At 37.3% G+C, this 26925-nt stretch overlaps 1 protein-coding gene across 15 annotated transcripts in view; it reads left to right on the top strand.

Annotated features, from left to right (window-relative positions):
• The window catches only part of LOC139987786 (CUGBP Elav-like family member 1-A), a 354004-nt gene that overhangs the window by 266977 nt on the left and 60102 nt on the right, over positions 1-26925 (top strand). For all 15 annotated transcript variants that reach the window (XR_011799931.1, XM_072004466.1, XM_072004473.1 and 12 more), the window contains one exon: positions 20604-20652. Coding sequence is in view for 14 of the 15 variants with exons in the window: in XM_072004466.1 (XP_071860567.1) it covers positions 20604-20652 (49 nt within the window). In the remaining variant the exon portion in view is untranslated. The remainder of the gene's footprint in view (positions 1-20603; positions 20653-26925) is intronic.

Here is a 26925-nt window from a genome sequence, read left to right as displayed (position 1 = left end):
CGACGGGGGATGGAATCCGATCGGGAGTGAAGCAGGGACTTGTGGAGAAAAGAAATCTCCTCGAGGTTCGCGAGCACACGATCCTAACGAACGAAACCGCAGAGTAACGAAGGAAGAGAATGAAAGAGGATAAAGAAGGAAGAAACCAAGAGGTATATAGAGTTGCAGCGCAATGGTAGAGAAACGGAGAAGGTCGACTAAAAAGAAAGAGGGAGCGAAAGAGAGAGTTAAAACACTCTGGAGAAGGAAAACGCGTAGGAGAAAAACGAAAGAAAGGAAAGAGTAAATTGCAGAACGACGTTTTCACGATGAAAAGGGTTGACTGAGTAGAAGTGGGTGGCTGAAAGGAGCAGGCCTCGAAAACGGAAAGGAAGAAACGGGCTAGGAGCTAGAAGAGAATGAACAGTATATAACCGATGTGTAGAAGAAGATAGAGGGCGAAATAAGAGGGGTCGGGGGGCGGATGAAGAAAGACGACGAAAGAATGAAAGGAGCGAGTGAGAAAAATACAGAGGGGTTGAAAAGGGCCTGTAGTAGGGTAGAATAAGAAGCAGAGGAAGGGGCGAAGTAGGGGCGGCTTGTGCATTTGAAGGAGTTTAGCTTTTCTCGTATCAGATTTCGTTTCCACGAGTGGCGTCGAGTCGAGAGGTCTGTGTTGGCTCGGAGAAATGAGTCGAGTGCTCCGGGGAACCCTCGTTACCCCCAGTTCTTCCGCTCCTCTCGACCTCCGTGACTCTGCGAAACCACTCACCCCCTCACGTACCACGACCCCATCACCCCCGTTCTCCACTAGATGCTGGAGAGTAGATTTATTTCACGGGAAAAGCGACTAGGAGGCTTTGATTCGGCGCGAATGTGCAAAGAAGCACGTTAATAAAAGCGATACCTGCTCCTACTCACTTCGACTTGTCGATACGTTTGCCAGACCGAGGTAAACGAATCGGGGGAGAAACGTTCCAGATCGTATTGTATTCTTTGATTGTACAAGATTTTTTGGGGACTTTCGGGGTTTTCCTTTGATGGGGAAATTGAGCTAGATCGTACTTTGGCACGGAGCAATTTTACATTAAGGAAAAGGGCAAATTAAGGGAGGGAGCGATATAACAGGATTGTCGCTATAGTAGGGGATATTCCCGAGGATTTTTCTGGATGTTTTCACGCTCTCGTCGAATCGAATGAAATCGGTTTGCTATTTGTGTAACTCTCTTGTTCCTATAACAGTCCTTTCTTTATTTGCTACGGTCGATCTTTCCCTTCATTTCCTTCGAAAATTAAACATCAATACTGATTCACCTCAACAATATCAACGATATAAAAATTTTCCAGCTTTCTTCTTCTTTCTTTCTAGCCACTCTCCCCAGCCTCTTCTGCCGCTCTCTAATTTACAGTACATTTAAACCATTGCTCGTCATACCTCGCCTCGCAATCTATCCAATCTTTTCCGAAAATTTAAACTTTCCTGTTTCATGCGAATTCCACGCGAATTGGAAATTACGAGAACAATCAAAAACACCGGAAAAAAGAAATAAACAAGCAAAGAATAAAAAGGAAAATGAATAACCTGGCCGCGCCGAACGACGAGTTCAAGCTCGATCGGAGTTCGCACGAGGGAAGAAATGAATTTGGCACGTGGCCACGAAATTGTTGGAAAACCGTGGCTCGTTTATAAACGCGTTCAACGTGGCGACAATGCATAACATTATTAAAGCATGACAGGGCAACAGAAATTCGAGGTAACAGCTAAGGGAGGGGGGGCGCGAAACGAGAAACGAAACCATTGTATGACGAGGCACGGTCGAGCAAATGTAGAGAAACGTATGGCTGCGACACAAAGCGGCGCAGAAATCGAACACTCTACCTCAGAGGCTGGCATACGGCCGTTCTGCCGTTCGACCAATATCACTTCCTTCTATCGATCATCTGTAAACACGCGGAGCTATCGATTTCAAACGTGACCATCCCACTTCTACGCTTCCTCTCCTGTAATGGTCAGATATATGTACCACAAAGCTTGAACGTCGATGGATAGTTTATGAGGGATTCGAAAGTTTTATTTGCCGTGTGGGGATACGACAAACGCGATTTTTTTGTTGCACTGAATATTTTCCGATTTCAACTTGGATATATATGTTTTTCATTCTTTATGATCATGGAGGTTTTTATGGAGGATTATAGGTTTTTACTTTTATGGACAAAATAGGAAGTAATAATCGTTATGATTTATTTTCATTCTTTTCTTTTTTTTTTTTTTTTTTTTTATTGCGTTTCTTAGTAACGATTCGTACTATTCTATGAATTATATAATCATTTAGTAGAGATCTCTTCGCTTATAAAACCTCTCGAAAAATTGACTTCACGATGACCCTCTTCGAAAGCGGTGCTAACTTTTATGCGAAATTTATTTGACGCTTAGAAGCGGGATCGGGTAGATCGAAGTTAGACGAATTGTTGTCAAAGGAATTTTAGATCTGAGTAAATTCAAAGTAAGATTGTATGAATATTATCTTCTACATGACTCGAAAGAAATGAGTAAATTATTACTTATTAACGATTTCCCGTTATTGCGTATCGAATGATGCAAAATTTTCAGTAGTGTATATCGATTATTATCGGAGAAAATCTAATATGAATGTATTTCCATATTCCAAACAACAAGAAAGAAGAGAAAAAAAAGAATGAACAGAACATACTTCAAGAGTAAACATAGAAATACAAAAGAAAGCAAAGAAATAAAAGTAAGATGTTTTCTATTCAATTTCTATTTTGATCGTCGTCAAAGGATAACGAAGATACCCAGTTATTCAGGTTAACGTCGTTATCCGTTAACAACGTGCATCGTCTACAAGCTATCTAAAAAATTGTAATATCCGCTCAGGAAAGAGAAAAAGAATTCATAATGCCCTACTTGATAATGCGCACGATTAAACCTAACCCCTTCGATTCAGCACGCAGATAAAGTCAGCGCGTGCACGTCGTGCGTGTAGCTGCGATAACGCGATGAGTCACAGCGCGATACTTCACAGGAATAATGAAAATCGATGCACTTTCTGTGTAATAATCGACACCTGAACTTGTGCTATTTTCTATTTGTTCCTTATCACTTACTATATAAATTTAAAGTTTGGTAAAGGGTGGATTTAAAGACAATGAAAAATTATGTAATAGTATTATTATTACACTTAGATGTTTATATAAATTCATATTTGTTACGAATCAATAGTTCTATTGATAATGCGAAAGGCGTACTTGCATATATACACACGCACACACGTTCGATTCTGCAAATATGGTGAAAACTTATTTTCGAAAAATAAACACGATGGCTGATAGAAACTTCCATATGAAGAAAACTGGCCGGCAGGCAGAGAAGCGGGCAGGAAAACTCGAATAGGTTTCTCTATAATCGAATGACAGATACGTAGCAATTTCAAACTCGCTAAGTCGTTTCCTCGTAATAGTCGCGGTTATAAAAGTTATTTGATCGAAAAGGAAATGTGCACTAGTTTGATTTATAGATTTCTGTGAACGCAGATTTAGATACAATCTTTTTCTAGATGCGAACATTTTTTTCAGAGAATAGTCACCAACAATCGCTGCCTTCTAAACCTACACGAATCAAAAACTGCCACCAAAACTGAACACCGGGCAGCCCTCGTTAAATGAAAGTAAAAAATCACTTAAATTCGATGAATGAAGATTCGAGGTCATTACACCTCAGATCAGTATTGCAACTTTCTTCTGTTCGATCGCTATATAATATTCATCTTGGACCGTTCGACCGTTTGTCCGCTGTTACCACTTTTTTCCAAATATAAAGTATAAAAGTCGTATAATATAAGTTGTTCCGTCGAATGCCTCCGGTACGGAAGCAGAGTAATCTTCGTTGTTTCGCCGCGTTTTGTTTCGTTCAATGGCGAAGCGAGCCACGGCCGGATGGGATTCGCGCGAATAAAATTAACGAGCCAGCCGTTCTTTTACCCTTACGCTTTATTGTCTTCCTCAACCTCTACCTTCTTGCCCTCCCAACCCTACCGCCTTGTTCATTCCAGCCTTTGCCCACGGTATAGATCGGAAGAAACGATGAAAATCTTAGACTTCTGGAGAAAACACGGGTCTGAGAGTTTGTTGTTGAACGAGAACGTTAAATTCTAAAAACTTGTCGGGAAGATAATCGAGACCTTTACTTTCTTTTAGTTTTCATTGGATCGGGTTTTGTTGCAAAAAGTTGTATGAAGATTTTTAATACTTATTTTACTATCTCTGTTAGAGTTTTGGATACGGTGGCACAAGTTTTGTATATCACATCTAAATTAATTCGTAATAACTTATTTATTCATAACTCTGTGAAAGAAAATAAATGGAAGAAAAACCAAACAAAAAATTAAGGGCAGCGCAAAGATACAATGAGCCAGGGGTTAAAATGTTATGACCTCGGTGATTCGTTAGCGTTCGTATCAACGATACATCCTTCTCGGGGAGGGGGGGTATCCTGTTAAACGAAAGGGTGAGATCAGATTTCCCGAGAACAGCCGGTAATTAATCATTCTGCCGCTAATTTTGAGATCCCCTAATGACGTAACAAATAATAATTTACTTGAAGTAAAGCCAGTGAATTTCCATCCGTTAGTAAAAGCTTTTAAGATGAAAAATTTTTGTCATATACGATAATATACAAACGTTATACCAAGGTTCATACATAATGAAACTAGACAAAAACAAGAAAGAAGGTAACTGTCAATTAAGAACGAAATGTGAGAAGAAAATGCGAATGTATGTTCCACATGCCTAAAGATGAAGTGTTCGAATTTTTATCGACTACTAGGCATGGGACTAATTGTCGTTTATTTAGAAACATTTCACGTGTATATGCCTAACTTTCGTTTGATTTAAAATCGTGCGAAGCAAATGGTCAAGTTCAGGCTCGTTTGCCATTCGTGGCATGTGAATCTATCTATCTATATCATAATAATATATTCTGCCGAGTCACATTTTGTCATTTAGCAATGTAACTAGTACGTATAACGGTCTCGCGAAAATTTTATTCTGAAATGTTACTCAAAAATGTCATTTTATGATCCGATACATACCGTATATGGATAGATTCTAGGAAAACGTACGTTTTTATAAAGAGAGTTGAAGATTTTATAAAAAAAAGTATGTTTCAGTAGTTTGATATTCATCGTTATTCTTGACGTTTTGATATTTGAAACGGTCCTCGTCTTTCATTCCACGCCTTGATCGGACGTACAAATGAATGAAAAGGCACATAACAAAGTGTATGGATTTTTACGAATTCAATGTCCTGTCATTGAACGGAATTTCCACGAAATCAATAACGACTCATGATTGCATGCACGAGTTCCTTCGTGCAAGGGAATTTGATTTTTCAATTGAAGGAGTAGCTTTTCGTGCGATGAAATTTTGGGCGCCCGCCTTTTCACGTTATTCGATTCATATTATCTTTTATATCAGATTGAAAAGTTTGCTTTTTGACAGATATTTTAAGTGCTCGAAATGTACAAAATTTACTCTCGGAGTTTATTTATATATATACATGTTACGTAAGTGAAAGATATTTAAATCGAACAATAATTTATCGAAAGAGAGACATACATGTATATGTTGCTATTACAGTAACTTTCGTCAAATATCGAATAATTCTGCTTTTAAAAAGCTATATACATAAAATATTTCACTAGTTCAAAAGTACTTATTAAGCGTATAACGCTTCGATAAGTTCAATTATTTGCACTTCTTATATGTATATTTGAAAAACAGCTATCACATTGGATGTTTGTCATCGATATTAATGAAAATGTTTGATAAGTGATTGATGAAAACCATACTCTGTTTACCTTATCAATCGTATTTTAAATTGAACAGTCAGACTAATTTACCGAAAATGGATAGTTTGAAGAAGACAAAGATAAATACGAATAAGATAATAGCAAATATTTATAATTTTGAAATAATTCCATTTATAAGCAAACAAATGTTGATTATAGGAGGTTAAACAACAAAGGGAAAGGAAGGAATAAAAAGAGACATATTTAACAAATCCCTCGTACAAATCCGTGCCAAAGCAACGGAACCCTCGAATCCTGTAACGAACAGCTCGGAACATGGCTCATTCGTAAAGGAAAACCAACGAGTTGTATTTAATCGCGAATGCACGTTGCGACAAGTGTTATCTGAATCATTACTTGCTCGTATTATTCGCGTCGTCTCCTCTTGCTCTCTTTCCCGTTCTCTCTGTTTATCTATTTCGTACGTTGTGGTGGCGTTGTTGCGCGCGACCACGTAAGAGCAACGACACTCGTTCACCTTTCGAGGCAGCTAGGGGACCATCTTAAGCACGGCTGTACTTCGAAGCTTGGAGCCGAAAATAAATCACGGTTCATCGTAGTTGGCGATGTGGATCATTCTGCTTGTTCCTAGGCTTCTACCCTGTTGTCTTGGTTTTTTTTCGTACGCCAGTGAGGAAGGGAAACAGGGATATAGCGGTTGGAGGAGGTGTGCAAGTACGCGGACACGGGATGTCTGACCCACATTTCCGTTTTAAATAACGCCAGCTCGTTTGTTCTTCGGACAGGGCTCGCCTACGTGATACTACGTATAGTTGATTCAACGACATACCGAGATCTACCAAATCGCTCGATTAAACAACTACAAATGTTTGAATCGTCGAACCGATAACTTAAAAGATGCTTGTAGCGCGACGGTAAAGAAAAAAGCACATTTTCGAAGATTTTTAAACAATAAACTATTGCTATCTTATTTTAATATGCAAAAGAATCCCTCAAATTTTCTATCATCCGTTGGCGAACACCCTGTATTTTATCGAACGATATTTTACGATATCTCGCCCAACTATAATAGCAAACTTAATACAGGAAAAGAAGGAAATATGAATGAGACTGACTGGGAATCATATTTATATCGTATATAATAGATAAAACGATTTAGATCGATGTAAATAAAATTGACTTCGTAGAACATCTTTATGAAAAATCGAAAAGAAAGTAAATTACACTTACAACTGTCTGGCATTGTGATTGGAGAGAACTACTCGAACTTTCACGTGGGCATAAATCTAGGGTATTTCAAACAAACTCGAGTTCGAAACTTTTCTCAGTGACTTAAGGACCTTTGTACGTGAAAATCTTTCAAAGAATCGAATTTTTCTTTTCAATATGTTTATACTCTGTACTCTGCTTCGTACACGATGAGATATATGTTTAAACTTTTTGCGTTCTATACTTACGTTTATACCTTTCGCGTACATGATATCGCGTGGAGATCAGAAATGTTCTTTTATTTGTTCTTCATTTCCGCCGTACACTCTATATATTTAATCTTAACCCTTTTTCGAATTTAAAAAATTATTTTCAACCAACTAACCAAATTTAAATAAAACTGAAGCGTTGTGTCGCTAAACAAGAATTTTAACACATTTAACTACACTTTAGCATAAAAGTGTATTATGTCTCGTGTCCTGCATACTTCAAATCTTATTTGCATAGAAAATACTAACGCTGAGAGTATGATAGCGGTCTGCTTTGAGTACGTGTATATTAAAAACGTGTGGCAAAAATCCCGGGCTCTCTTAACTTAAATATTTTTTATAAAACGCGTGCCTTTTTCTAAATTGTACATGCAGATTAACCTCTTTTTCATAGTCATCTAAATATGAATATGTCCAAAAAGACCACTGATATTAAATTTAACGTTTAATATCATATGTGTTCTGAACATTTTTTAACACTTAAGAATTTTTCATTAATGCATAACATCCGCGGTCTAGCGATGATTAAACGAGTAAAATGTATGAAATTTGGATACACGTGTATTTCGACAGAAGTTTAATAGCACCCTAACCCATTTTCACGTCCTTTCAGCCAAACAATTGAAAGTATATAATTAAGAATTATGATGATGCGAACGAAGTGCATTTACCCTAATGCTGTATATATAGCCTAATAAAAGACGAAAAACGTACGTAGATAGAGGAGAAACCCTAAATGCATAGTATGATCTTCCTTAACGTCAAGAAACTTCCCTCACGTCCTTTCACCCGCCATTACGGTACGCGGTGCACTAACAAAAAATAATGATTGTCGTTACCGCGGCTGGATAATGACTGTAGATGTAGAGACGCGGGGTTGAAAACGTGATCAACGAAACGGCGAGTTCAGCAGTTTTGAGGAGAGAACCTTCCCATTTAAGGACGCTCTTCATTTCTCAGCTGCCATTGTGTACTCAAACGGTCGCTTGATTTTTCTTTCGTGCGTAATGTTTATCGTAAATGTTTGATAAATTGAATAATACCGGTGGCTAACGATTTATAATCTAACGATTTATATTAGACCATGATTAGAATTTTATTATTCGATATTGCGAATATTTAGGAAACTTTACTCATTTGTCTAGTGTAAGAATACCGACTATAAATAACGACGACGATGAATAAGAACAAAAAGTGTACACGCGCTCAAGTTTCCCAGTTTTCACGCGTTCTTACGAATCACTTGCCGGAAATTACGAAACCTACGAACGTTGCATCGAAGTTTCGATCGGCGCCCGATAGAAGAAACAAGGAAAAGCAGCAACTGCAAGCAGAAAAGGTATTCGATTTGCTAGTCTTGATTATTGCGGCTGCAGGAGGCCGCAACCGGCAGCGATGGCCGCGGATTAAATTGCGTTCCATTTCTCACTAACTTTTTCAATTTGTCGCGACCTGGCCAACTAATTACCGAGTAAAATGACTTTTCCAGTCGCACGCCGCGCCGTCGTCGTCGTCGTCGTCGTCGTCGTGAACAACGAGTGACGGTCTGCTATTCTTGCCATATGCTTTGCTGTTCTAAAGACTTTCGTAGTACGTGACGAGACTTATCGCGGAAAACAAAAAGAGAAATAAACACTTCTTTCCAAAGTTTGTTCGATTTGATCCAATTTATGAATATAGCGACTACTTGAAGACTCATCGATCCGAGATCCTCGTAAAATCTCGTGTTTGCCTAAATAGCAATCCAATTTTCATTTCGGAGACTGAAATTCCTGAAATACGGGTTACTAGCCGAGGGATCTTTTCACAACAAAGCGTTCATACTTTACTTCCACGTCCCCGAATTGCTCTGGTCTGCAGGAGATCTCTTTTCATAAACTGAAGAGGGCAACGCCATTAACTCCACTTTCTTCGTCCGGCAATCTGAAAGCATGACGATGACAGTGGAATTTCTCGGATAAATTTTTTCCCGCGAAAAAATATTTACCAACAAAGAACTGAATGAAAGACCTGACAACAACACCGAATAGGAGGGAGCGTATGGTTTTATATCGTGGAAAACACATGTACGTGATTTCTATTAAATCTTCCAAATAAAGACTGGAAATAATAAATAAACGAAATGGAAGAATTTTTGAAACAACAGCGAGCGGATTGGAATAATTAATTTACGTAAATATTCGTGAAGAGTTATAGCTTTTAAGTATTATTCACAACTTTGCCTACTATTCACAAAGATTTTATTAATTCCTGCATCTTTCGGGCGTAATGCTTTCAAAAATAACACGAATATTGAAATACGCTAATGCATAGAAAAGTAAATGACTTATACCATTGTAGTACGAGGAAATAGAGAACAATAAAATGGACTACAAGACAAAAGAGGAAAAAGAGATTTGGATAGTGCGCTGACAGCTACATACATGTGCCGAATGATATTATGAAAATCGTGGCTCTATCTTTTCATTCGTATATTGTTTAAAATATTCTGTATAGTTAAAATTGTTTGGTAAATATGTATAATTTTACCAATATGTATCATATAAATTCCTTGGGAGTGAAAGTAAAATAACATTTGTATCACTGTGCTCGATTTATAATATTCACAAGCAATAAACTGCTTTTTTGGCATTCTGTTCAAAGTGTAATATTTTTCAATATCGTTACTAAAAAATTAACAAATTTTTCTGGCAAAATTTTACCGAAGATTACTACGTTCTTGGATAATATTTTCGATCAAATTTTAATTTGTCCTACTTATATTCGATTTTTAATGTTAGCTGTTTTTATCTACGATAATACGAGCAAAAAGCGTGGTATTTTCCGAAAATCTTTTTTTACTACGACAAATATAACGAAAAGATTACGCGATCACGATCCAATTCGACGAGAGTATATTGCACATCGGAACGTATCCCTGATTTCTTACAACATTCGTCTTCGTCGCATATCGACCAGTACGAAAAACGATTTTACTCGATTCTCGACCAAATAAAGAAATACTGATTTTTCGTGACGCTCTGTGAGACAAATCCTTTCCATGCCTATCCTGCATTCGGTGCCTTGCTTCTATCCACACAGGAAACTTTCAATTTCCGCACATATCGCTTCTAGATTCTCACCGATGGAGAAACTTCTGCTCCTGTGTTATACATATCTGCAGAACGTTTTACTTTGATTTCTGAGCAAGTACCGTGATCGAAGGAGAATAGCAAGGATAACATTTGATAAAGTGGAAGGAAATTGGAATATTTGTACAAAAGATGAACGAACCGATGCATTAAATGTTTATATTATTCTTTGCGAGAAGTTATTTTAGTTGTAGTAATTCTTAATAAAACATCCTCCCTTACGTTTTTTTTTTTTTACGACATGCGTAAATTATACGATAATTGAAATAACATATTTTATAAATGTATAAAGAAAAGAAACTTACGTTAGATATTTTTCTACTTTTATTGTTTTTATTATTCTTATTACTGTTATTCTTACTTCATTGTATTATGTTACGAATAATAAATTCATGGTAGTCTCATTTTAATTACAAAATACATATGCAATAGCAATATTCATATGTATGTAGGTACCTATAAATGTAGAACGTTTATTTCATATAATTACACGCTGCGTAGGATATGTAGGTTACCACTGTTTGGAGAATTTATTTAATTATTTAGAAAATCACATTATTTGCTTCTGTTACTCACGAAATATGGTATCAAATACTAAAATCCAAAACTGCTCATTCTGTTTATTTGTTTAATCTCAAATTAAGCAGTTAGTTTAATTTGTACTTTTTAATTCCTTGAATAATAAAAAAAAAAGTAACGGCACAATATACATTGCGAAAATATCAAACGAGTAGAATATAATGCAAAAGGAAAGAAAAATGAAAAGAAAAACGCGCAGAAATAGATAGACAGAAGTGAAGAGAACTCGGATCGGAAACGAACGAAAACGGAAGAAAGATGAAGATGGGCTGTGAGAGCAGGACATCAGAGGGATGACCCGATAGAAGGCTCAGAGAGGAACAGGCAGAGGGCGTGTTGCCAACTGTAGTTTCGCAACGGCATTCTTCAAATCGATTCCCATTTCCCTGAGAAATGTGCCACGCCAGAGAAACCGTCCGCCCCCCAGTCGAATAGAAGCGCGAAATGGAAATGGATCGCGAGGACGCGTCCTTTCACGAAACGACTGAGCCACCGTTTCCGCTAAAACGAACCGCTGGATCATTGGAGATAATTGCCTTTATAAACTGAGATTGCCTCTCCTTCCATAGAACTCTGTCTTCTTTTTCGGATTAAGGGAATTATTTTGGCAGATAGAGCGAAATTGAATCGATAGGCAAGACAGTAATGGAATATAATAGCAAGATTACATCATCTATTTCTCTTTGTAAAAAAAGTTGTGTAAGAAGTAAAATTACTGGTATAATCACGTGATCGGATAAATTTCAATTGCAATGTATGCACATACATTTGTATCACTTAGAATTTAATTAATTCTCTTTTCGTCGCCAAGATTACGTGTTCCTTGCTTATGGCGCTGATCATAATCTATAATCTATGATCGAAATTACTGTCATCCTTAATAAGCTCACGATTCAATACAAGTTACGTTGTATCACTTGCAACGCTGGCTATTGAAAGATTACTTTCTGTTTCGTTCCAATAGATTCGTTTGCCAAAATTACTAGTTCACAATTAATACGAATAACCGCGTCTTCGCATTTCAAGCGAAGAAAGTTAATTTATTTCTGTCTGTTTAACAAAAATATCGAACATAGTACGGAGGATGGATCGGCTCCTGATACGAACTGTTCGATCGGTTGCGAAGCTGGACTAAATCTATAGGAAATAAACAGATGTCAGTCACGCATAAATGATCGCAACGCATATTCGGTCAGATGAGCACGCATACGTTTATCAATCACGCGTAGTTTACCGAGTGCTGGCTTGCCAAGTTATTTAATCACTTTTAGTGCCTCATTGGTATTTCGGGAAATCCGGCCAATCGACTGCAACCGATCCGATCGCATCTAACAGTCAGTGCCAGTTGCTCGATTAAATTATCATTCGTGATTGTTATCGTCGTTGTTCCCGGCAACGAAGTTGTTCAAAGTTCCAGTAATTGTCAACGATCGTTGACCACTTTTAAGTCTTTAAATCGTGTTTTCAAAAGATCGTACAATTTCGATCTAATCCTGATCCATTCTTTGGTTGGTTTTCTACCGTCGAATATTTTTTAAAGTCTGTATATCGGACATCAATTTGGACGTTAATGGTAATTATCGAACGAATAAATAATATTTTGTAGCAATGAAAATAGAAAATAAATACAATGATAGACAAAATTTTTAAAAAGTACGTTATTTTAAATGATATAATAGCGTATATGATAGTTTCAAATAGAAGCAGCAAAGTTACAAAAACGCAGCTAATCTTTCGATCGTATTATAGATTTTTAGAAACGATAACGAAATTACTGAAATTCATGATCATTGAACGATTACAGTTTACTTTGCAAACAATTTCGTTTTCGGTGCAATGGAACCGTTTCGTTTCCCTCTTCAACGCACGTGTACATTTGAGAGAATTCGATTAAAATCGATCCCAATGGCCATCTCTCGTGTTCGCCAATCGCTGTACGCGAAATTATAGTTCATAACTATTCGCATAGATATTGGTGTTTTCGCGGCAGTTTTTTCTTCATTTTAGCGTCGGACGCCATTGAATTTTAATTACTCTGTAACGAAGGGATATAAACGATACAGGGAAGCAATAAGGTATGGCATAGTAATTTCGGTAGAAAAAAGGGGGAAAAGAGGGAAAAAGATGGTATATATAAAGAGGGAAACTTCATTCCTGCTCTTTCTTTGACGAGGAAAAAATTATCACACGTTTTATTCATATTTTAAACTTGAAGTATAGCGTAATTGGAAAAATGAAAATTTATCTTTGGAATTAATATTTGGTAGTAGGAAAAATATGTTCAGCCAAGAGAAATGATTACTTATTGGACTTGCATTTTAAATAATATTTTTCTATTAAGTAAAATATAGAAATAATTTATAAAAATTCAAATCTCCAATACTTAAATCATCCTCTGTCCTTTAATTTTTAATACTCACACCCACATAATAGTCTTTCGACCAACGTTATTGTAAAAAGAACGAAGGCATGCAATTCGTGCAATTCGTGCATCACGATGAAAATCTTCTACGTTACTCGAGGCTCGATAACGTCGTCGAAGTGTACTCACGGTATACCATAGAAAATGGAACGTATAGAAAGTAAGAGGAGAGAAAAGAAAGGACTCGAATATTTCGCAAACGTAAACGTACAAAGTTTCGAACGGGAAGGCAACGAAGACGAAAGCGCGCACGCGAGCGCGAGGGTGGAAGACCGTCGACATGGCGGAAATGAAGACGAGATCGTACGGCGGATAAGCCGGCAAAAACCCTCGAAAACTCGTTCCTACATCAATAACTGAAAAAGAACTCCTTTTCGAAAGGGAGCCCGCGAGCGACGCGGAAATTGAATAACGTCGTCGCGTTTACTGATTTCGCCGGAAACCGTGAATGTTTGCGAGCGTTTCCGGCCGCGATAACAACGACAGCGATCGGTTCTACGCGATTGAAATTTATGTGAGCTCCTTGGAATTCCTGTCGAGACGATTGCTATTCTGGCTAACTTGCTTCTTCGATACAACTCTCCATAACGTCGTGTATCATGCCACGTTAGTAACAAGTATTGTAAAATTATAACGTTTTCTCGTAGTACTTGCTTTTTAAATTTCCCGAAGAAACTTTTCATATATACTATGATGTTTCGAAGATGTACGCGAAGATGCGTCAACGCGTTAAGGTCTTGTTCGAATAATCGACATCTGGTATGCGTTACCCTAATAAAACGAACTTGAAACTCGGACAATAACCTAAATCGCCATCCTTACCACTTTACCCTACGAAAAGTCTAAAAAAATCTTTACAAAACCAAAACTAATATTTCAACTAATTTGACATATTCAACTCTTTAATATCTATCGCGCTTCTTTCACATTTCACCCCTAGCCAGGCTCGACGCCCTCCACAGATCGAGGATACCGCGTCGGCTCATAAATTCTACTATATTTCATCCTAAAAAGGATCGTGACGGTGGTCGAGGCTCGATGGATCGAGGGTGCAAGCCGCGAGGCATCGAGGGCGACCGAAACAGGGGTGCGCGACGAAGGTGGTCGAAGGGGCGAATATTAAAATTGACGAATTCGGCTCAAGGGCTCTGCCACGATCGTCGCGTATCGCTAGTTATAAATTCGTTTCGCGTTCCGCCACGTCGACGCGATGAAAAAAGCGGAAGAGGGGATTGATTCTCCGCCCTTCCTTTTCTCCTCCCTTTCTTTCTGTTTCGTTTTTGCTTTTCTTCTCTTCTTTGCCATCGCGGGACGAACGTCGTCATCGAAGTATCGTGAAAAATCTGCATACCAGGTACTGGTTAGGGGGATACGGGCGTCACGTGCATCCACGCGAATCGAACGATACGAAACGTCGGAACCAGCATTCTCAATGAAGGGCCCGATAGAATATGACATCCGTATGCCGCCACGTCGCATCGAATCGTCGTTTTACGTCGGCCAAGACTAATACTTTCGGAACGAATCTCTGTTTCGTTTGTTGCGTTCTATTGATAAAAAATAAACTAAAACGGAAATTATTTGACTTTTCAAAATTTGCCCTGCCGATCCGTGTCGATTTAGTTGAGATTTGATATCTTCCTTCCGTCCTTAATTAATAAAATGAGAGAAACAGATTCTTGGTTGTCTTATCATTACATTTCATGCTTATATTCCGCAGTTAAAACATTTCGTAGAGATACATTCAACGGGAAAAGTGTTTATTCTAGCCGTTGCATAGAAGGCTTTACTTTGGACAAGGAATAATTTCGATTTAAAAACCCTTTAAATTCACATCGAAACAACCTCTACCGGGAAATTTTCCTTAAATTCAAAAAATCCACGGCTTAAACTTTGCGTTCGCATGCTAATTGTCGTTTTAATCTCCTCGCTAATTAAATTTATCTCGCCTCTCTATGTCCAGATGTGGAAAGTCGGGAAAAGTTATAAGATAATGGCTCTTATAATAATTTAAATGTTGAATAAGTAAATTAAATCTTTTTGCTTGCAGTCTGGCAATATTCCCCCGGTATTCTTTCGTAAGTTCCTAACATCGAGTTACGCGGCTATGCTAAATGACAGTCTTTTTCAATATAATACTATGTACAACTTTCTTTTGAATATTTGGATATTTTTGCACGTTATATACATGCTGTACCTTTTGTACATTTAAATTTCCTATAAATACATAAATATCAGCAGCTCGATGAAAACGAATTCCCTGGTACTTGATCCATCAATTTCAATCCTCTCCAACTCACATTGGCTTTCCCTCGTTCTCGACGTAGCAAGGTATGAGGTCGCATTCCTGCAAGCTAGTGGTCCTCGTCCGGTATTGCCATCGTCGACGTAACTTTTAAATCCCATCCCCATCCTCCACCCATGGTCCAAGTCGTCCTTTATCCGTTCCCTTTATTCGCGCCTTTTCCCCGACTTGCCCGCTGGAATATCATAAAAGTACGTATATCCCGTGGACGAAAGGCGCGGGTGGCGGAGATTAAAAGTCGCGGAGTCGGAGTCAGCAGACGGTGAAAGTGAGAAGTAGCACTTTTGTAGTTGCACGGCCCGGAGGGCGTACTCGCCGCCATTGGGGGTGACTGGGGAAATTGAAGAGTTCTACGAGAACGCGAGTTGGAAGAAAAAAGGAAGAAATCAAGAAGATGAAAGAAAAAAAACGCGAAGAAAAGAATAAAAAAAAAAAAGAAGAAGAAAGGCGAAGAGAAGAATATCTGGCGTCTCGTGTCTATTTAAAGCGACCACCAAGCCCAGCAGTAGTGCAACTTTAAATTCGCTGTTTTTTTATCTCTCTGTCACGCGCCCGTTCCTCCTCTTTCCCTTGAAGATTATAAAAATTACCCTCTCGCAGCCATTCGAAATGGGGTCGAGATTAAAAGTCACGAGCCGCGCAGGACGCGAGGAAGCGGAATTGCTGCTTTAGCAGTCCGGACGCGAGCGGCTAAGGAGGATAAAGAAGCCGCGGAAACGAGCGGAAAACGAGAATACGTAAGCAGCGGGTGTAACTTTAAATCGAATTGCGCTGCGCTATCCACGTCTCTGCTACCTGCATCTGTGTCTGTTTCGTGGCCGTGAGATCGACGGAAACGAAGAGGAGCAGGGTCGGAGTCGGCGGCAGACTGACGATTCAGGAAGAGGATGCTTTGTCCGGAAGGTCAGTGGAATTACGATGCTTGGGCTGCGTGTACTGGAAATTGCAACCAAGAGAACGAAATTAGACAGGGTTCAAATGAATTTCGAGACACCTTCGTATGGTGTTACCAACGAAACGAGATTGAGGATTAAGGAAACTACCGGTGACCGGATGTTGCGGTGCTTCTGCTACTCGCTGGAGAGCTGATTCGCTTCGTACGAAGTGGAACCTGTTGATCTCATCGAATGCTTAAGGAAGTTACACGAGTCGAAAGAAAGATATTATTATCTTACGTTTCGACTATTTACTTAGTTTTATACATCGAATCGAGAGATTCAGCGGTAATTTGTCTCTTTTGGAGGACAAAGAATGTTCAAAGATAATTTATTTTGTTGTAACTAGAGTTAATCGTTTATTAAGCAAATTGAAAATGTTAAACATAGCTTCCTATTTTGTTAATTATCCATTGATATCGTTGGATTTTGCTTAAACAAAACAAATATCTACCTAATTTACAGCCGTAGTATGTACGAGCAAAATATTGAAGGGCAGATGAAAATATGGCGAAAAGCTCGCTGCGAATCGAAAAGTCGAAATATCTAGGTAAGTTTATTTTTCGACGAATCGATATCACAGAGGTTCGACTCGGAGGCGAGCAGAGTGTGTACAAAATCATGGAATCGGGCGCAATATAAAGGTACGATGCAGAAACCACTAAAGCCAAACGCGAGGGTCGCGCTTAGCATAGATATGAATTTCATACTCGTGGCACTCGCACCGCGATACGAGAAATTCCTTCGTGTCTGGAAGATCGAGAAGATTCGCAAATAGAATATCTTGAACTTTTGCCGCAGAATATTGTAGTTTTCTAAGGGCATCTTCTTGCACATTGAAACGAACCGATTTCTCGCGAACCACTTTGATTAATCGATTCTTATCGATGGTCGTGTTTGAAATTTTACATGCTTCAAACTGTATTTCCGCGCTGTTGCTTTCCCTGCAAACAAAAGTAATCTGAAGATATTATGAAAAGTGAGATGCACTGCGTTTCATCTCTAAAACGAGTCAATTCAAAAGAAATATTCGCGATGACAATGAAACGGTGTAAGCGAAATGAAGACGCGCGCAGCAACAGAGGCATCTATTATTAAAGGCGGGCATAATGCAACGGTGCTATAAAATAGTAAAATTTCAACAATTGCCTCCACCAGTGTAACAATGTCGTCGAAAATCTCTAGGAGGCCACGACGCATCGCACGCTAAATAAATTCGCGAGACTTATGGTACACGGACAGTGGCACCAGTTTGTGATTAATTTACCGTGTGGTATATTAACGCAACGGATTTCCATGTAGCGAGGGATCAGACCGGTGATTTAGAGGGTAGGCTGAATTCAAGCTATCAGGCAGCTATCCAAGCAACACGTGTAATCGTTATACCATTCTACCATTATTATACAATAGCATTCGCTATTCATAGAGTATTACAAAAGCTGGAAAGTGCAATATTATTTTCTATTTTATACTTGAAGAAATGAAGATTTAACTATTTTACATATACTTTTTCAGTATTCTAAAGTACTCGCCGAATAATGGAAACTGTCATTTCTCTCTCTCTCAATAATTTATCCTCGTACAAATCACACTACTCACGAATTAGTTATATAACCCTTATTGCAGTCCTTTTCTAAACTGCATGTCCCTAAACAGAATAAAAACTGTAGCAATCGCTACAATTGGTACCTAATCCATTTTCGTGAATAAATGGGAAATGAAACATGTGCTTTAGGTACCATCAAGCTGGCTAGTTAGGACGGGATCATGGATAGATATCTCTAGACAAGTGTAATGATCGACAACATCGTACGTCAATGGAGGATCTCTCTCATTATCAACTCTGCTCGATATTGCTGCCCGGTGGATTAACTTACGCCTCCGCCTCGTATTGAAGCCTCGACCTCCTCTTTTCACTGACCGTGTTCAACTTTTAATTATCGTTAACGAGTATTCAATCTGGAACGATACAGATACGGTGTTTTATTCTTTTCACGTCGTATTAAATATCTTTCTGTCCGTCTCTTTTTCTCTTATCTCTTTTGCCTCAAAGTATAGAGTCCCGGAAATACGGCCAGATGAAACGAACGAACTTCATAGACGATATATTGAAATGTATAAAGAGCCGCATGATCAATAAAATGTTATCGTCCGTCCGGATGAAAATTTTTTCATCATTTTTATTTTAATACTTTGAACGCTCGTTCGACCGGAGTAATTTCAAGATAGCGTTTTTCATACTGTGATTAATCATACGATATTAGAGAGCAGAAAGATGTTGCAAAGGGAAGAAAATAGGTTTTGATATGTTTCGACGAAAAATGGAAGGAAGGTGATTCGTAAAGACGACTTTTTCAAGAAATTGATCATTACTCAAATATTTAATATTTTATTTATATAATTATATATATTCATATGTATAATATCATACATGTCACTTCTTCCTGATGGTAATAATAATGTTACTGTGCAGCTAAATCTAGCAGTAATATGACTGAGAGTCATGTCGCAAAGACGACTGTATTTTCAGCTCCTTTAGTACATTAAGTAAATTCAATAATTTAACGAGTATTACTTTCAGTGGATATTGTAATCGGCTAAAAGCAGTTTAAATATAGGAAAATCTCATTGTTCATGCAAAAGTGCTCACTTATTGTTTTATACTCGTAGAATCGAAAGAAGAGTTCATCAAAGCTTCATTAATTTGACATTACCAGCTTCAAACCTGGAATATAATATCGATTAATTTAACTTTACTATACATCGTTACAAATTAAATTTTCAGTACAATTTGCACGGTAACCAGAGACAGAAATGGAATAACATTTTGTATCGTTTAGCGATAGAAGTTTTTTTATGCGAGATTGTATTTTTGAGAAAAATAGCTTAGGTGGACTCTTGTTCCTCTTTTGATAAAATTAAAAATGTAAAAATAGAGTAGAAATTGTAATGACGTTTGGAAATTACGTAAACGAAACATGCTGAAGAAAATCAAAATTCTTCACCATGAATCTGCGTTTCTGATCGCGTCTCGGCTGAATATTAGAGTTCTGCGTGAGGCGTGTTCATGAGGCTTTGATTGTAGTACACAAGATAGAAAGAAAAGCGACAAAGAAAAAAAGAAGGAAAATCGGAAGAAGCAACGTGCAGAGCCGGGAGCGCGCAGGTTCGAAACGGAAATTTAATTTTCCGCGTGCATTCCCTTTGTCTGCGTGCACCGCAGGAGACTTGGCCGTGTGCGAGCCTCAGGAATTTTACAAAAGCAAATCGATGCGAAACAACGACACCCAACCCGCGCCCCGGTTCTCGATAGGGAATCCGCGTTTGTCCTCGAAAGAATGTATGCTATTGCGTGCAAATTATTGTCCGTCGCTCGTCTTGTTGTTCGTGCACGGAAGATGGGGTTGTTTTTAATAATAAGCGACTTCCCAGGCTAGGAAATTCATGAAAACGGCGGCTTGGTTAAATGTCGAATTGCTGGAATAGTTTATTATCACCTTTTTGTTTGCAGCTTTCTGCAACTTTTTTCTACCAGCAGATTAGATGTCTTAGATTATATGTATAATAACTAATATTATACAAATTAAATCAGTAATGTCTGCAAATGGATAGCAAAAAACATAATTTTACTTCATTATAATTACGAATGGTCGATATCGTTTATGGTAAACTGATGAAAATAACAAAATTCCATTTCTATCGACGATCGTTTGCATCCAGAAGATGTACAAAGTATAGCAAATAAAACTCCAAAAGTTAATAACTAAAGTAACTAAAGATCTGCACACGCTTATCTCGAGAATGAGACTAACACGATCTCTCTAGACCTTATTTAATAATAAACTATTGTTGCTACGCGAAGTTAAATATTTCTGTTCGTGTTACGTGCGAAGACATTACAAATTCGTGCATAAATAATCGAATCGTTTTCTCTATTTTCTTGCAGATGCGCCATCCGATCCAGATGAAACCTGCGGACAGCGAAAACAGAAACGGTGAGTAAAAATTCAATATCTCGTTTCGAAGAAACTTCAAACTCTATGCTATTCTCTTCCATTTTATTCTTTGTTTAAATATGAGCTTCTTTGTAAGCTTTTTTTCTACTACACAGATCTTGAAGGAAGGTAATATTTACAAGCCTTAGATTCTAAGCGTATTTCCTTGCATTTTAATATAAATGACAGTACCTTCTGATCATAAAGGGTTAAATCTCCTTCTATCTAACGTAGCCACCATATACAATTCATATTTTTATATATAAGCAACGTTATATATTTTATCTTAATGCTCGAGCCTCGAGAATAAGAATTTGCAATCGTCAAAGCTCGGATAGTCTGATGGCAAATAGAGAAAAGAGTAAAGGACACGAGTAAGAAAGACGAGATAGACCCGCCTCTCGTTTATTATCTGTGCGATGTTTCTCGAGCATTGTCTTCAAGCCACACTTTTCTTCCTCCCTTTCCCTAAAAGTGCTCGTCGTTTCCTTATTCGTTGCTCCGCGACTCGATTATATCTTCTTTGACTACGCAATCTCCACAACCTCTCAATTCAGCCAATTAATTACTACTTAATGAACAAGCTTTGAAACCACATTCTCCGTCGTCGCAGTAACGTAGACAGCGAGAAACTAAGACGGAATACCGAAAACAAGGAGGAATGAGAACTCCATCCCATGATCAAATCTTATACTTGTCTTGATTTATCCAATGATTTGATTCGTAACTTTGATCGTCACAAATTCCGAAAGAATTATGATTTTTGAATTATTCTTAACCTTTTAACCTATTCCTTTCCGAATACAAAGAAAAATTACGATTTATTGTTTAAAAAAATGAAATAGATATATTATAAACTTATTCGAAGCTGATATAACATAGCATAAAAATGTTAATAAAATCATATTGTTCAACTATTTTTCCTTCTACTTTTTCTTATTTACATGGTTGCTTATATAATTTCTCAGTATAGTGTCAATAGAATTGCGTAATGTCATATTGCGAGGTTAAATAACTCGGAACCTTCTAACACTAACTGTAGCATAAGAGAGGAAAGAATTCCGTAAATGTAGACAAGTTTTTCGAAGCAATCGTGGCGTAAATGCATACAATGAAAAGCTGGCCATCGTAGTTCGAGCAGGGTGCACAAAATAAAAATTGTCCACGGCAGATCGGGATGGACGACGAAAAACGAATGCTAATGAAATATTAACGACACCCGTCACGTGCTGCGACCCCAGCTGGATCAGAGATTGCGCTCATTTTTTCAATGCTTTTTTGTCTCTTTTTCTTTTTACAACACAGTCCAGAAACCGCGGCTATAACAGGTACACGTGACGGGGAATCACGAGAAGAGAATCACGAGAATTGATGCGCCAATCCAACCACGTAGAGTGTACAGAAATCAAACGTCCGTCAAAAGTGTTGAAAAATGATTTCAGGAAATTAAACGTAGTTTTTTTTCTAAAGAATTTACACGATATATTTCCCTTTATTAAATTGATCTTAATTAACATTTTAAATAACATTCTATTGTTAAGCGAAAGGCATATTTCGCTGAATGTAAATGTATATAATTATACGCGATTATGCAGCTTGATTTTTCTTGGCAGAAGACACCATGGTCCTCTCGTAAATGCAGATTACATATAAAACTTCAAGATCCAATTATTGTCAGCATGCATGTAAAACATGCAATCAAATTCTCACGAACAAGTGAAAAAGGAAACTACAAAAAGGTCCTAAAATTAGAGATAGTAATCAGAAAGGAAACAACAATTTTCAAGCAATCATAATTTTAAGTGTTTTATAACTTTTATGTCTATGACAAGGAATTACTTTGAGAAAAATCCACCAAATTGTCGCTGCATCTATAATTATTCACGTTAATGGCACACACGATGGACGTTTTTTAAGGTTGTTCCGACAGGAAGCACGTTGATCAACAAGCGACCTCTGATACGTCTAACTACGTCAAATCGACAAAAAAGAGACACGAAAGATGAAAAGAAGGAGAAAGAAGAAAGAGAAGCTAGCGAAGAAGTGCACGATGAGAGTGAAAGCTTTATTTATACCCGTGACATTCTGTTTATTTTGGCTGACACTGTGTCTCCCGTAAGTAACGACACACTCGGTCACGTGTTACGCTTCAACCACGTTCCATCCATTCTCAAGATCGTTCCGCGTAGATTACGTCATCTCCTCATGTACTCCATTTTGTCGATTTTGCGTAAAATTCTTTGAAATTCTGCTGAATCTTTAGAGTCGACCTTATTTGAGAAATTCAGTTATATTTTCGTGAAAAAAACTTTTGTCATATAATTGCAAATAACATCCACAACAATTGCGTAATATGTATGTATAACGAACAACGTGAAATCTATTTTAAACAACTATTAAAACTGTTAAATATCTTTTTTTCGGTAAAACACAGAAACTATTTTTTTTTTCTTTCTTTCTTTTGCGAAGCCTTTAATTCTTTTTAGTTTTAGTCGGACCATTTAGTGAAATTTCGTTGATGAGGACATAAAAGTGTTATAGCGATTTGTCGTTCTTTGTCTTTTGAATTTTCTAACTATATGTCATAATTAGTTCCTTGGATGGAAAAATTTGTTTGTTTGAGCATATGGAGCATTATGAGAATTGCGAATTATATTAAATTTAATAAGATATATAAGCAATAGCTAATTTGAGAATATACATTGGGAGTATTAAGAGGATTATTAAAATCCGCTCAACACTTTCACTGCGTGCAATTCAGATTTAAGTACTTTCATAAAATGCGTGTGATATGAGGGAGAAATTTAACACAAACACAACTTCTATAATAATTAGAATATAGAAAACAAAGGATAGCGACATTAGATCGAATTAAAATCTGCAAATTTTGGTTAACGAATGTGAGAAAAACGGTTGTCAGGCAAATCGTAAGCTTTACTAGCATCCACAACTTGAGTGATTAATTATTAACTAACAGAACCTATCGCGATTGCCTTCGGGAAAATGAAACACGCTCGAAAAGCATCTCGTCTATTGAAACAAAGGAGAGAAGTACTGACGTAAATTGCAGTCAGACTCGTTTCACAGAGGTAATCGTAATTACGTCATTCCTGTGCAACGTCAAGGATTGCATTACTCACAACTCACGGAGATTAAGTATTATGGAAATGTGCCTAATATAACTTGTTTCACCAGGCGTCGCAGAAACACGGTTTCATCTTATTCGTGCCAACATTTTCGTCGATGTTAGCATAGTATTGTTGCAATCAAAAATACTAGTATAGTGCAAAAAAGTTAACATGTTAATTGCATTTGCTTATTTCGGAATGTATTTATCGTATTAATATTACATTTATCTTTCAAATGTACTGGCAAATACCTCCGTTATCTGAACTTATCGGGAGAAAAAAGTGTTTAGATAACAAAGTGTTTGCGTAATGAAACAATATAATAATGTTCGTACAACGATATTTTCATAAAAAAATAATTACAACATTTAAAAGTGCTGGTCGATTAAACGCCAATAACTCTTACCGTTTGTCGAGCTCTAATTTCACAATTGCAGCTTCATGAAATATCGCTATCGGCCATCGACGTAACCAATCACGTCGAAATAAATCACGAGAGAGAATCGATTCTACTGCAAGCATAATCGGAACGCGGACAGTAAGCACGCTATATCGCGAAACGTTTCTCGTCGTTATAAGATCAGGAAACACGAAGAAACCTACCATTCGTGGTCAAACGTGCGAGTCCGATAAGTCTTATCTTATCGAGCGAAAACCAAACGACTTCGAACTCGAACAGAATTGCTTGTACAATCGGTACAAACGATATGCCAAGGTCGTATATTAAAATATCGAGCGATGATCTACTATACTTGACAAATTTACAAACTCGATTTTCTCGGAAACTAAGCCTTGGATGAACGAATTTTACTCTTTTGTTTCGTTTTATTTTTTCACCCAGAATCATTACCCCCTTTTCGAATCTATTACATGCTATTCCTATTCTCTGTAAATATACTACAAAGCAACCCACAATTCTGATTCGAGTTCATTACATCAATTGCTTTTTCTGGAATCGAAATATAAACTTTATCGTTTGACCGATTTTATGATCTCGCTAACTATACGCAAGGTTCACAGGCCTGTCGGAAACACGCATGCTAAGATTGCAGTTTCTAAGCCAGTTAGATCGTTCAATCGTCAAACTCGTTTCTGATAAATTGGATTTAATCGGTTTGTCGGTGTGTTCTATACAGATTTACGATTCTTCTCAAGCAACTGATAAGCAATAAAAAAAGCATATTGAATTCTGACACGGTATTTAATATAAATATACTTAGGAAAAGGTGCTGCTCTCGCGTAGTTACCAAAACGAAACAAAAGAAAATAAATATGCATTAATGAGATATCATTAATGTTAAGGTTATTGGATGTATGTGAATACAAAGGAACACGTGGATAAATTGTAAGGTAGAAAATATATATATTTATATTTTGAATATTAAAGTGTAAATACAAAGTTTGGAATACAATATGAGCTGATCCAGATTCGCACGCTATCAGTGTTACCCTATGACTGAAAAGCCCTGAAGCCAACGTTGCATGTGTACCGTTTATGGTTTGCCTTCGATGCAGTCTTTTGTCTATGCGCTGTCGATGGCTTCGATGCTTGAGAAAACTAAAGACCAGATGTAGAGTTTTCTTAGAAATGGCAACCACTTCAACAATTAAACTACGTTTAATCTAACGTTTTGATCAAAAGGATGTTTGTTTGTCAGTTTTTTTATAAGATAAGGTAGTAAAATATTGTTTATAATAGGAAAAATATGATAAAATATCGTTTATTTAATGAGAAAGTAAATATTTTTCTTGAAAGTAGTATCTTGAAACATACCTTGCTGTAGCAATAAATCTTAGCTATAATTTTACTTGAGATAATTGATTAAAATTCCGTTGAAAGGCTTCAGTTGTTAATGAAAAAAGAGACCCATTTCAAAAGAAGCAACTAAAGTTTCAGTTTACGAGTTACCAGCTGATAATGTTACAACTGAGTTCTTTCGCTTTAACATTATAACATTTAACAAATTTTATTCTTAAAAGGATTACACCAAATTGTACGGTATTGCTCGTTGTAGTTTAAAAATGTTTAAGTTTTAAATTTTTATCATTCAAATTCTAAATAGTGGTATGGCAGGAAGAATTTTATAAAATTGAGTAAAAGTAAAGTACGAATCGCTTTTCTTCATCTGTTTGATTAAAAAATTATGAAAACTATACCTTTAATATGCCGTATTCTTCAACGCAGGTACTTTCATTTCATTTGGCTCATTTTCTACTCGCTACATAGGTGCCGAGATCCATTTCTCTTGCTTCACATGTATTTCTTCTTACTCTTCGTATTTTAGCTTACTTTACGCAGCAGTGAATACATACATATATGCAATCATATTCGAGAAACCGCAAACTGGACCAGTTTAAAATCCTGTTAAAAGTCAACGTTTAAATTTCAGTTTCAATGCTCATATTCGTATAATTTCATCTTTTTTCAATTTTAATTTTTGAATTAAGACACATTAGTTTAACAAATACCCCAGTGTTAGCCTGACCAAACGTTAGCCATTTTGATAAAAGGAAGACTAAGATTAAAAGAATTAGAATTAGAAAAAGAGTACAAGGTATTAATACGTTTTATTTGCAAAGCATAGGGAACCTGATGAATAACAAATGATATGTCGGCATATCTTCACCACCGAATTTATAATGCAAAACACACACTGATTTTTCGCCTCAGCTTCTTCGTCGCGAAACGCCCTCCAAGAATCTCCAAACCCCATCAATGAAACATGACTTGGCAAACACTCCGCTTAAAGTGAACATGCACCGACTTCAAGCAACTCCCTAAGTCCTATCCTCTTCGCGCGATTCCATTTCCTCTTCGGCAACTTCCTGTGTAATGTCCTCAAACAAACCGATAAAAACTATTATATATGGCATGTTCAATTTTTTCCACGAACAGACATTTTTCATTAGGCATCGTTCGATATCATCCCCCAAACGACTTTCTATATTTTTATTTGAAAACTTCGTCCCAGTTTCCAAGATCATCGCGCGCGTAGAATCGCTTGGGAATTCTTAAAACACATTCTTAAAACAACACGCACATCCCGCTATTCTCGGTAGATTTGTCATTAACGAGACTTTATTCGGTGTTTCGTCCCGGCTTGAATATGCATCGAGCAAGCACCGTCCGCAGAAAAGTGGATCA

This window comes from Bombus fervidus, chromosome 5, assembly GCF_041682495.2.
Source record: "Bombus fervidus isolate BK054 chromosome 5, iyBomFerv1, whole genome shotgun sequence".
Taxonomy (NCBI): domain Eukaryota; kingdom Metazoa; phylum Arthropoda; class Insecta; order Hymenoptera; family Apidae; genus Bombus; species Bombus fervidus.
The sequence above is the reverse complement of the archived record's forward strand: the minus strand, read 5'-3'. Positions and strand labels throughout refer to the sequence as shown.